Source organism: Nematostella vectensis, chromosome 6 (genome assembly GCF_932526225.1).
Source record: "Nematostella vectensis chromosome 6, jaNemVect1.1, whole genome shotgun sequence".
Lineage (NCBI taxonomy): Eukaryota > Metazoa > Cnidaria > Anthozoa > Actiniaria > Edwardsiidae > Nematostella > Nematostella vectensis.
This window is the reverse complement of record NC_064039.1, coordinates 7,898,274-7,911,555: the sequence shown is the minus strand read 5'-3', so window position 1 is coordinate 7,911,555 and position 13,282 is coordinate 7,898,274. Positions and strand designations below refer to the sequence as shown.

Sequence of the window (13,282 nt, the reverse complement as noted above, 5' to 3'; positions counted from 1 at the left end):
ATTTCTGCTAATTTTAACGTCTGCTTCAAATAAAAAAAATGAACATTTTATTTTTATATTTGTTTTAGAACCTTGCAAGACCAATCATTCTGAAATGTGTCACGACAAATATTCTGCATTCAATGAAGAGAAATCTTATTTCCTTCCTGGCTGGCGCACGAGGGCCAACCTAACCTTCACAGAGTGCCCCGTACCGTGGCGTCATAAGGACTTCATCGAGCTTAACACGGTTCCTTACTGGGGTAATCTAGGTTGGTACGGCGGAGGTGGTTATACTGCCGATCTGGGATATAACATCATTCAAGCGCAAGGAATCATCAAAGACCTTGTTCGCAACAATTGGTTGGATCAGCAGACTCGCGCTACATTTATCGAGTTCACGGTGTTTAACGCCCAAGTAAATCTTTTTAGTGTCACAACGTATTTACTCGAGAGTATAGGCACGGGTGGAGGGTTCTCACTTCTGAAAATTGACACATTTCGTCTCCACCCACATGTTGGCCCAGGACAGGCATTGGTTATCCTCTGTGAGCTAGCAGTTGTTGTCGTGACCATTATTCTTGCCTACAGCAACATTAAGAAGATCTACCAGACACGAATGGAGTTCTTCAAGATAACGTGGAACATAGTGCAACTTGTGGTGATCGGTCTGACGCTGTCAGCGGTTGTACTATTCGTGATTAGACTGATTGACACTCAGAGAACTATCCAAAAGTTGCAAGAAAACCCATTTGTATTCGTCAGCTTCCACTACGCCACTAAATGGGCTGAGCTGAACACGTACATAGTAGCCATCGTGATTTTCCTATCAACTTTACGGCTACTGTATTTGATGAGCTTCAATCGCCATATCATCGTGTTGTACCACAGTGTGTCTAAATCATTGAAGAGTCTTGGTTTCTTAGCAGTGGAATCAGTCATCCTCTATGGAGCATTTGCAATATTCGCTTACGTGGTATTTGGCCCTCGGCTTGATGGATTTGGAACATTCATGCAGACTTGTCAAGCACTATTTGCGATGATGCTTGGGAAAGGCTACTACACTGAGCTTTCAAGAGTTGACCCAATACTAGGGCCTCTATTTTTCTCTTTCTTTACGGTCAGTATGATGTTCTTCATGCTGAACATGTTCGTCGCTGTGCTGATGGAGCCGTATGAGGAAGCAAAGCAGGAATTCACCGGTGACGGAGCTGAGTTTGAAATGGCGACGTTCATGCTTGATAGGTTCAAAGTGTTCATCGGTGTCGGTAAGCCCCCTGGGGACCCATGGCGGGACTCCAACCAACCTCGCCCTCAATATCTGTCATTTACAAAGCAGCTGAAGAGAGAACTTCAAATCTTAGAAGAATGCGCAGAAAACGCAGAAGAGACAGTGAACCGTTTAACAAAAGTCACGGACGATATACATTTCGAATCACTAGAATTCATTTTGTTTCACTCCTCGTAAGAAAAAACAGGTCGAGAAGATAGTGAGTCTTAGGCCCTGTTCACATTAAGATAAGGTGCCCTTACCCCTCAGATATAGAGATGGTTACAGCTTCTTCACATGGACTCCCCTGCTGTTCCTAAGAGAAAGGGCTAGCCTTACAAGATCGACAACTAAGCAATATAGATGAACCATTTAAAAACCGTTTAATCTACCCCCCCCCCCCCTCCCCTCCAAGCAGGGATATCTCTATTTGATGCGCTCACATTCCAATTTTCCCTTATTACCAGTTTCCCTACCGGAAAGGTACCCTATCTCTTGCATGTGAACCAAACCGTGTATACAGTAGCGGATCTAGGGTGAGGGTTCAGATGAGTTTAAACCCCCCTCTTGGGCTGCCAGAAAGCCATATGAAACAAAAAAAATACCCCGGTCCGTCTTTGTCACTGAGCCAAACCCCCCTTTAGCGAAAAGCTAGATCCACCCCTGGTACAACAAGGGAAAAAGCACAACCTACTAGGTAGAGGCACCTCACCTCATGTGTAACTTGTGTAAGGAGATTACACTATTTCATCATGTTTTGATAACTTTGGGTTTCCTTACGAGAAACAAGGGCACAAATCGGATCGGATCTGTTCCGCAAAATATCTCTTTCGCAGCCCGTTTTTTTGCTGGCTGGGAAGATGTTAAACCCCTCGGTTGCTGGGAAAAAAATCGTCCCGAATGGTTCTGCTGGCAAATCGGATCGGATCTATGTTCCGCAGCCCGATTCTTTGCTGGCTTGAAAGATGTTAGACCCCTCGGTTGCTGGGAAGAAAGGTCGTCCCGAATGGTTCTGTTGGCAAATCTGTGGAGTCGAACTAGTTGTGCTGGGAATAGTTTTGGGGGCGCTGGAGTAAATGCTTGGGGGGAAAAATCGTCCCGATCGGTATACGGGCAATTATTCGTGTGCTAAATAACTGACCTCTGCTGGCTGGGAAAAAACTCAACCAATGCTGGCTTGGAAAAAAGGAATGGTTTCCCCTTTTTTCCCCAGCAACTTTTAAAATGGAAATTTTCAGCATCAGAACATATTCAAACGACGAAATATTTTAACGTGTTTCGGGATGGGGGGGCTGTATGCCCTTGGAAAAACGATCAGCTTGTCAGCTTAAGGAGGGGTTTGGCTCAGTGACAAAGGTGGAGAGTGGTGATTTTTTTTTTGTTACGTATGGCTTTCTGACTTTTTTTTGTTACGTATGGCTTTCTGACAGCCCAACGGGGGTTTAAAACACTTAAAATCCTCTACTGCTTGTGAAATATATTTGGGTCTTATATATCTATTTCTATCGCAAAGCACATTGAACTCAGTTTGTCGAATAAGAAACAAAAAGGCAGTATTTCTCCTTTTAGCTGCTTTTTGAGCATATGTAACGTTTTGTAACGTAGCTTTGCTCTGTCTAATCTCACGTTCTAATTTCATTGTCTCATTTTAATAATTGTATGATTCCACCAATGCTTTTCATAATAATAAATTTGGATTTGGTCACGTTTCCATGTATGGTACTTTTTCTATGGATAATTTAAAAGTGAGCCGTGGCTTATGCATGAAATAGGCAAATAATATCTCTTGTAGTTGAAATAGAAGTCTTTTCTTTAGAACTAAAGCCCTGTGCAAACTGCGCCAGCACCTATCAGCATTGCTGGCCCAGCAATGCAGGTGGAGTGTTGGGCCGGAGTTAGGCCGGTGTGCAAACTGCCCCAAACACATGACTAGCATGTTAATTAGTTCACGTGTGACTGGCGTTTGATGCATGACGGGACCAAAGGCAACCCAAGACTCCATCATTTTACTTGTGTTTTCAAAAGAAAACCCAAGATTCCGCTGAATTCCGGTTAAATTCGGGTCTTAATTTGTCCCCTGATGTTGTAGCGGTCGTCATTTTTATGACTACGAGTGATAAGATGACGATAAAAGCAATGGATTTAAGCCCCGTGCAAACAGCGCCAGCATTGCTGGTGAGACGCTGGCTAGACGTTGACCCAACAATGCTGGCGCAGTTTAAACACCGTGTTGAAAGGTGCTGGCTGGTGCAGACAAGTGTTGGCAAAATTTTGATTGAGTTCAAACTTTTGGCCAACACTTTGTCAGCATCTCCTTTGTCTGGTGGTCATGGAGCATATCACAGCTTTGCTGGCGCAGTTTGCACACGAACCCAGCAATGCTGGGCTCATTTGCATCGTTTTCATAGGAAAAAAATAGCTCGCGTCCGGATAAAGCTGTCATCAAACAGAATAAACGTTACCGCATCTATAATCAAAGAAAAAATCGCAAATTTTTGGTCGTGAAAACGATATATGACTGAAATGTATCACGCAGAACACTATCCCACGTGCTACGTGTCAAAATATAAGTACAAAAATGGTGACCCGAACCCATCAAGGCGACCAAAAATTGAGACCCTCCCCAGGACAAAAAAAACACTAATCGATTAAGTTCGGTCATGTAAATTTTCGGACGTATTTGCTGAGCACTTTTGCTACCATACCATCTGGTACAAAGGGGGATGAGGCGCTTTGTCGCTTTTCTGGTGCTCGCTTTTTTAGCCTCGGTTTTAGTAAAAATGGGGGGACTGGGGGCTTTCATAGACACTGAAACGCGTTTCGCGTAGATAAACAATTAGCAATAATTGGCAATTACTAATCTACGTCGGGACCACTTTGCGTAGATAAACAATTAGCAATAATTAGCAATTACTAATCTACGTCGGGACCACTTCGCGTAGATAAATAGTTAGCAATGGTTAGCAATCATTGATCTACGGCGGGACTGGGGCCTTTAATAGAAACGGGTGGGAACCTTGCAATTAGACCCCCGTCTGTCCTGCAGTATATGCACATGTGCATAGCATTCGAAGGATGAAGTGCGAAAAAGATTACTGCAGGTTGCTAAAGGTCGGCCATGCAAACACGTGTGGCCAGAGGTGCATGGACACCTACTGCAAGGTGCACCTCCAAAGGCTCCGTAAGGGCAGCCCCCTCCCCGTGCCGTGCAGGATCTGCGGCATAGGGACGCAGTCGGAGACGCGGTTGTGCCGCCCCTGCGGAGCGAATCGTGTAGGGCAGAGGATGCGCGGCGGAATACGGGCAGTTAGAGACTGGGTGGCACAAGGCATACCCAAACACTCGTCCCGCCGGCTGCGATACGGGCAGTTAGAGACTGGGTGGCACAAGGCATACCCAAACACCCTTCCTGTCTGATACCGCAGGGCTGCGATACAGGCAATTAGAGACTGGGTGGCACAAGGCATACCCAAACATGGACGCTTACATAGAGGAGATTCTCAATAGCATGCCTGACAAAGAGGCGCCCGCCGTTCTGGCAGGGCTGGTCCAGAACACCCTGGACGAGGGCATCCCCGAGGATGCCAAGCGCAAGCTGCTTAAGCCGCTCATGCCGGCGAGCTCGCGGCCAGAGGAAGTCTGGCGCGAGTTCGACCAATTGCTGCTGGAACGGCGGCAAGAGGGCTTAGACCCCGAAGAGTACTATTCTCTCTTCGTCGGCGGCGCCCATTTTCGGTTCCCAAGCGTGGATGCCACTCTTCGGGGCCAAGACATAAGCGCCGGTGTTTACCAGGAGATACGAGATCTTGGTGGAGCAGGTATCATTGCTCTAATTGCTCGTCTACGTGAGATACGAGCTTCGCCCTTTACCTGAGCAAAATGGTGAGCCCGGGCCAATGTTTGAGCGAGGGGGGGTGACACCTACGGTAACTGTGTTGTGAGTTATGTTGCCGACTTCTTGAGGAATCGCGGCACCTCGCGCTTCCTCGGTCTAACCAAGACACGAGACAAGATCCTCGAGCGATATGACAAGATGCTGGCCACTACGGGATGCACCAAAGAAGACCTCTTTGAGATGGAAAAGAAGCTCGAGGTAAAGCTAGTAGCCGTGGACGCCCTGGGCAACGTTATATGGGACTCGGGGAAGTACAAGACTAAGGCGAGGGTCACTATCCCTTGCCACAATAACCACGCCTGGGCGGAGCTCCCGACCGAACCACCCGCGATCACGAGCGTCTACGGCCTAGACTTCGAGGCTGAGGGGGAGCTTCGTTCGTTATGTCAGGAGAAGGCAGAGCTTTGCGCTACCAGTGCCGCCACAAAAACGCGCGAGGCAAAAGTTCGAGAGGTGCTCATTCGCTTTATAAACAGGGCGATATCCAGAAGCACAAGGATCTGGCTGTGCGGGCGTGTTATAGTCACGCACGAAGGCAAACTGTACCGGTCGGGACAGGACGGAGCGGCTATCGACAGGGCGTTAACAGACGAGACGGGATGTGATCCTTAATGGCTCCCTGATGATCACCCAGCCTACCAAGAGTACACCGAAGCTACGCACTCGATGGGCGGTGCAATAGGGTATCGCTTCAAGAAGTGGACCCAAAGAGAGAACATCAGGCCAACGCCCCTTAGATACAGGGACGTCTGGCGAGCGGCGCAGGTTGAGTCCAAAGTGTGGAACAGCAAGGAAAACTTAGGGGCGCAGCCTCATGCGCACATCGACATGCGTGCGGTGTACCTAGGATGCGAGGACAGTCTCTCCGGCGGCGCCTCGGACGCCATTGATTTGGTACGGAAATACGGCTTCCCTACGAACGTGTATCGTATCGCGGATGTTGTGGGACGGCCATTGAGCGAGGTTCTACAACTAACCGGGGCCATTCAGCTGACCGAGTGGGAGTTCTCTGAGGCCTGCCACCCCTACACTTCCGGGAGGGTAGGGCAGCACTTGGAGCAAAACGAGAGCTGGATCACCACGCCAGAGCTCAAGGACCTGTTAGACTCGGGTGACCTCGTCATGGCCACGGCGAGGGAGGTGTTGTATAGCGTCGGAAAAAAGGGTTCCATCAAGTTCCCCCACTCCATCGCGTGCCGCCCCGGCGGCGAAGACTCGCAACAACCCGCGCCTCGCGGTGAAGGCTCAAACCTACCACCACTACCTTTGCATACCAGCGGAGAAGCCGATAGAGGAGTGGAGACCTTCCGAGCTGGGGCACAAACTCGACCGTCTCGCAGAAGTAATCATCATTGACGAGTGCTGTAAGGTACAGACTAAAGTGCTACGCGCAATCCTAGGGTATCTCGCCACGCGGCCGTGTCAGGTAGTGTGTTGTGGCGACTATGGGCAGGTCCCGCCCTGGGGAGATAAACAGGGGCCTCACGATATGCTCAAGGAGTGGGCACAAGGGAACATCCGCTGGTTTGAGTCCGACTACCGCTGCCTGTGTGAAGACTGCGGAAAGCCGTACAGTACATGCGACTGCGGCTCTGCCGCGCCCTCCTCCAGGCTCCACGACATAAAGGGCCGGATTTGGTGTCAGCCAGATTCCCAACAGCTTGAGGTGTTTCGAGAGGAGTGGGATGGGGTGGCGTTCGACGCGGCGATCGAGCAGGCCCACCCAAGCGATATGTGGGTGTGCTCGACCAACAAGGTGGGGGCTCTTGTTCAGCAGCGATTGGTAGATCATCACAGGAAAAACTACCCCCGATTGCCAGCAACCATCCGCTTTGACCCCGATCCTAGCGTCCCGCATCGTTATCGCAACAAGGGCGGCCAGTGCCCGTGCCAGGCAAAAGGGGTGAGAAGGTCGACGCGTACAAAGGCACGGTAGTCGAGGTTCCTCTCGATGCGGTCCTTAACAGGATTCCCCTGGAGTGGAAATACGCGGGCTGGGGGACAGTCCACTGGGTGCAGGGCAAGACTATCCAGACTCCAAGACGTCTGTTTATCATAGACCACAGCTTAGAGGGCTGGATCACGAATGCTGTATACACCGGCATCTCCCGCGTGCGGCGCGCCGACAAGATTGTCCGCGTGATCCCCCCCGATAACACCCCTGGTGCCTTGGTTCCCACAGGACTGCAGGCTACGCCCAGTGAAGAGCTCATTATAGCGCGAATCAAGCAATACGCTATAGACGACAGGCAAAAGGGTCGCACAAAGTACATGGGACCGCACCACGTTCTGACGGTAGACCACGTACTCGGCATGATTGCTGACGCGGAAAAGAAGTGCACGGTCTGTGACACTCAGCTTCTGTTTCAGGGGTACACCAAGAGCCATCACCAATGCTTCAGTATCGACCGGCTGGACGACAGTCAGGGTCACTACAAAGTGAATGTCAGACTCACGTGCCTTAGCTGCAATAGAAGGCACAAGCGCTGATCACGCTAGACGCTAGCGTGACGCTACGCAACTGCGAACGCGTGAAGCCGTGCTTAGAGTACGCCGTGTAATACAACACTGGCTGTCCGGGCTCCATGACCCTCTTTAGTATTGGGTATGCCTTGCTTGTCCACCACGGGTCCGTTGCTCGCCGCCGGCCCTTGTCCTGAAGGTCTTCCTCGTTTACGGCGATGTACACCTCCGTTCCGACCTCTAAGGGGAGCTCTAAGGGGGGCTTTGAGAGGCACGCGCCTCAGCTTTATGGCGTCTTTAGGCGCAAAGCCAGTCATGCGAGTCTTCGTTGCGTTTATGTCCGAGATGACGATTGGCAAAGCAGTAACCCACTCGCGGTTTGTTTCGCCGGATGCAAGCTCCTTCAAGTACTGCGTACGAAATAGGCGCTGTGCCAGCAAGCGATGGAAAGACTCGGCGAAAGTATGGCTCCTGTGGTGCCCTGGCTCAGCCCGTCGGACCTCCACCCCGTGGTCTGTTAGGAGCTTTGTGGTAGCACCCTTGAACTCCGTGCCGTCATCAACCATGAGGACTTTAGGCCATGTGAGAGGTCCCTCTGCATAGATGTCAGCGAGTTCGCGGGAGACGACGGCCGTGCTCTTAGTCCTCAGTGGGCGGGCGGCTTTATATCGTGAAGCAACGTCAACGACAGTCAGGGCATACTTGTACCCGCGGTCGGTTGGCAAAAATAGCAGGTCCGACTTGTGGATACGGTTTGGTATCTGCTCCGAGAAGTGGGCGTAGGTAGTCGGAGGAGGGGGCGTCTGTGTGTAGCCCCCGACGGGCTGCGAGCTTACCCACTTGCGCACTCGATCTATGGAGGCTGAGCCCTTGGGGAGTTTGGCATGCAGAGCGGTCACTCCCTGGAAGCCACCTCTGGCGTAGTATATAGGACGAAGGAACGCATCGAGTTCTTCGTCGGACATGCGCTTCGCCGCCATTACGTGTCGGCAATGTACTGCAACAGGTGTATCAGTCTCCAACAGGCGGTTGCCGTCTGCTCGGGTAGTGCCGAGGCGGTCTTTCTGAGGTCGGTAGGCCCTCGGAGAACGACATTGGCGAATCTCTTAACACACTCCCTGTCTGCGCGCCACAACTCGAGGCTTTGGTTAGCAATGTCACCAAAGCTACATAATCCACCCATCGACGACACCTTCGGTGTCACTCGCTTAGCAGCGGCTGCTACCTCGTGCATAGCACTCCACAACTGGTCTGCAATCATCTTATACTTCTACGTATAAGTATACGAATACGCGCAGTATGGGAAAAGGCCGCCTAAGGCCGCCTAGCAAGGGGCTAGCTGTGTAGCCGATGGCGAGAGCGCCGGCGCCAATGTACGCCAACTCGGCGTTTTTCTGCGTTTTGCTGGGGATGTAGTAGTCGGACAGCTCAGGAGCCCGCATTGACTCCAGGGGTTGTTTTGGTCGGGTCTGGTTGTAAAGTTTGAGCGCGTAGTCAGTGTCGGTGAAGCTTTGCTTTGCGAGGGCCCCTCTCTCGCGACTTTGCGCTTGCCAATCGAGGATTTCTTGTCCCCGCTGTTGGTAGCGTCCATAGTCTTGTTGGTATTTCTCGAGGGCCTTGTCGTGACTCTCCTTCTCAGCTAAGGCAGCGCTCTCATCGTTTGACAGGAACTTTGCGAGGTAGCATCGCTTCCGACTACTACCTGGTCAACCGTTACAAGCGTGATCTCGAAGAGCAGCGCCTCGGAGAGCGCCCTTGGGTACATACGCCGTGGTCCGTCAGCAGAGAAAGACGCTAAAACAGCTTCGTAACCTCCACAAAGGAGGTTGGACTAAACCAAGACAGCTGTTCAATGAGAACGGGGGCGTTCGACAGGACGTTGCAAAGCTGAAAGGCTTCAAGCTGGCGATGGGGTCCGTGGCAGAGATAGACGCGGTGATCCAGGAGAACACAGAACAAGTCCAAGAGCTGCAAGGGGTGGTAACCACAGACAGGGAGACCATCGACGACCGTAACACGTCGGAGAGTCGCCGCCAAGAGGCCCGTGAGCGCAACGAGTAAAGGCAATCCGAGATCGACGAACTAGAACGCGAAAACCGAGAGCTCGAGAACCGAAAGCCGCTAAGAGAGCGCATCAAAACCATCTTCAAAAAAGTACGGCTTTACCGTCACCGCTATCGGGTTGGCCATAGCGACGACGATCGCGGCTATTGTGATGTCGCTCGGCAAGTCGCTCTCCTCCGTGGCCAGAGGGGTCGGTAACGGTCTTAAGGCTATCGGGAAAAAGCTAGGCGAGCTTCTCCCTGGGCTAGTAGGCAGCATCGCGAACTTCGTGTTTAAGGCTGCAGGAGAAGCGCTGAAATTCCTTGGCGAAAATGCGTGGCTGCTCATTCTAGCCGTAGCCGCGTTCTTGGTTCGTCGAATGCAAAGCAATCATCGGAACAAGTAATACGCCGCGGCAACCGCGAGTGCCGACAACCCGCCATGAGGGCGGTGTGGTCATTTTTTTCGCCCGGTCCGGGTGCGCTTGCCGTTCCTGCGGCAGTCATGCTATGCGCAGCATGCATACGCGAAGAGGGGGCAGGCGCCGCGCCCTCTGCGTGCACTTTCGCAGGTGCGAAAGCCTTGCTTCGCACCTCGCGGTCGATCCTCGGATCAGTCACGTGTTGCACCCTAGGATGCCCACCGGCCATGTTATGAGCACCGAGTGGCTTTGTCTCGGTGTTGATCGCGTTTGCGCCGAGCGTCATGGAGTCTGTGGCTTTCTGCAGTTTATTGTTGTAGCCCACGACGCTTTGCGTGTTTATCACCAGATCGCTCGGCATCAGCCACACTCCTGGTGCGACCGCAAGACTCAGTCTCACCTTGGCCTCCTGCACGGCTAACTGGTACCTTTGCACGCTTTGAGCGATGTCGTTTTCTATGATCGCGTCTCCAAGCAGCTTCGTGGACTCCGCCTGCGCCTCCATGGCCGGCCCACCGGCCCCCTCGATAGAGAAACGGACGTTTACCTGCGCGCCAAGCACTGCGTAGAAGAACGCCTCGACCGAGCGATCGAGTCTTCCTAGCCCTGCTTTTGTCAGCCCCTCACCTTTGGGAGGCGCAAACCAGCTGTAATGCACGCCCCCGTGGTCGTCGTTGCGTATGAAACCCACCTGCTTCCCACTATTGTACGTCCCACCTTCGTCGCTAAACAGATTGAGGTGGCTCGGGTACTCGTCCGCCGCCGTGTCGTAGCCACGGATCACGTGCACGTTGCGATACCCCTCCCCCGGGTAGAACACAAACACATCGCCTAGCCCGTGGTTCCGCCCGCCTTTCCATCGGAAGTCCGGCTTACGCGGCAAACCGAACTCTATGCATAGACGCTCGAAAGCGGCCTTCTTGTAGGGGTTCCCTTTTTGCGTGAACGGGCTGTCGCCAGGCAGGGGGGCGCCGAGCTCGTAGAGTATCCTCCGGGTGGTAAAGTAGACGTGAAACCTTAGAAATCCCCTGATGACAGAGGGGAGCGTGGCGAAAGTGGGGTCAGTTAGGGACACCCCACATCCGGCGGTTGCGCACCAGACCGCAAAGTTGAGTTGCTGTGGCCAGTACCTATAGGAAGGCTCCGATAGCCACCGGCGAGACTTCTTGGCGGACTTGTGCGTGACTACTGTCTCTTTGAATATGTCTCGGACCCTAGTCGTGAATGATTTGTCCTCAGCCACGTGTATCTCTAGCTGCGTGAGTAATGGGGTGATGTCCGAGGCCGTGCTCTCCACGGGGGTCGCGGGCACGGCGTAGAGGAGCTTTTGCGCGAGGGTCAGAGACCTAGGGAAACCGGTTTTTGCGCGTTTGACTTGTTCGGCTATAGCGATATGTTTGGCTATAGAGGCTCCCGCCGCAGTTGCCGCCTTTTTCGTCTCTTCCGCCCCCCTTCCGGGGGCCGCCTCCTCGTTCAGCATCCGCCAGCCATCCCAATCCATGCTCAGTCCTGTTAAACACGAAGGCGGGCTGTGTCCAACACAATGGTGGTCCTACATATTGTGCTCACCAAAGGCGAACAGAAGCTCTTCTTCGAGCGGCCGATGAGGCGCCCACGCTTCGTGGCGCTCCGGCAGTGTTCGCTATTTAACAGCTGGTATAATTTCGAGCGGGAGCATCAGATAACGACTATAGCTGCCCTCCCGCCCATCGCTACTCTGCCAGCCGGGCACCACACGGCCGAGTCCATCGTGGAGACGATCAACCGCGCTGAAAGCAAGGTTCTGACCGCGAAGCTGGATCCCCTCACCGGGAAGATCGGGCTCATGTCCAATGGCGTTGCGTTTCTGAATGCCGAACTTTGCGCACTATTTGGCCTAGAGGCTAAAGACGATCAGTTGGGGGAGCGGGGCCTCGCACTCCCCTTGGGGGCACTTAAGGTGGCTTTGCCGAAAATAGAGGCCCTCTACATCTGCTGCGATATCGTAGAACGCACGCAATGCCTCTCCTTAGGCGAGCCTTCAAACGTTCTCGCTTGCCTAGAAACCCGCGGGAGGCCGCACTAAAAAGTCGTCTATGGACCCGACATCCCCGTTTGTGCCGCAGCATCTTCCTCTGAGTTTGTCTCGAGTATCCAAATATGGATCAGGGATGACCGCGGTAGACGGGTGGACTTTAAGGGCAAGCCTGTTCGCCTTGTATTAGAGCTAACCTAGGTCCGACATAGCAAGCATGGCAAACAGCGACGTTAGCAGTGGTGCCATATACCCCTCGCTTCCCAGTGTTTGCCCCCCGAAGGGTACGCACATGACGCCTGCCGTTCCGGCAAGCATCGGCGGCGACGTGCAAAGCTTCCGGCTCCAGAAAATATGTGACACTCAGGCGGTTCTAGACAACGAGATAACGCATCATCGACAGGTGCGGAAGAAGTAAAAGCGCGCATTTGCCGTTACCCATGCTGTGTCTGTGGCACCCGGCATCGCTGCAGGGGCCCTTTCCAGCGCCGGGGTAGGGGTCTCTTTGAGTGGGATAGGGGTTCTGATCGGCGGTCCGCTGGCAGGGGTCGCTGGGCTGGTCGGTGTCGTGGGCGCAGGCGCAGGGATAGTCTCTAGGGTCTTACGAGCAAGGTGGCTAAACACGAAGACAATGGTTTTAGCGGAGAGTAAGAAAAACTCGATCAGCGAGCTGGTCTCTAAGGCTTTGCAAGACGGGCATATCTCAGACGAAGGGTTTCGGCTAATACTTCGGGAACAAGAGAGATACTACGCGCTCAAGGCCGCTATCAGAGCTCGACACGGCCTCGCATCGCGTGAGAAAAAAAGCAAGAAAGGGCCCTCCCTGGAGACACGCGAAAAGATGAATAAGAGACTGAAAAAAAAAAAAAGAGAAATCCGCGAGGAGTTCGGGAGCGAGGTGTTCGAGTAAAGCTCAGGTTTTAACGCCACGAAAGCGGCTTTGAATTTTCCGTATGGTGGCGGCCCAACCCAATGCTATATAAATATACACGTGTTTGCATGGCCGACCTTTAGCCACCTGCAGTAATCTTTTCCGCACTTCATCCTTCGAATGCTATGCACATGTGCATATACTGCAGGACAGACGGGGGTCTAATTGCAAGGTTCCCACCCGTTTCTATGAAAGTTCCCAGTCCCGCCGTAGATCAATGATTGCTAACCATTGCTAATTATTTATCTACGCGAAGTGGTCCCGAC

At 52.6% G+C, this 13,282-nt stretch overlaps 1 protein-coding gene across 3 annotated transcripts in view; it reads left to right on the top strand.

Annotated features, from left to right (window-relative positions):
• LOC5502169 overlaps window positions 1-2,958 on the top strand; it is a 108,331-nt gene extending 105,373 nt beyond the window's left edge. For all 3 annotated transcript variants that reach the window (XM_048729321.1, XM_048729323.1, XM_048729324.1), the window contains one exon: window positions 69-2,958. In XM_048729321.1, the coding sequence (XP_048585278.1) occupies window positions 69-1,447 (1,379 nt within the window). In that variant the 3' untranslated portion in view covers window positions 1,448-2,958. The remainder of the gene's footprint in view (window positions 1-68) is intronic.
• The last annotated feature ends 10,324 nt before the right edge of the window (window positions 2,959-13,282 follow it).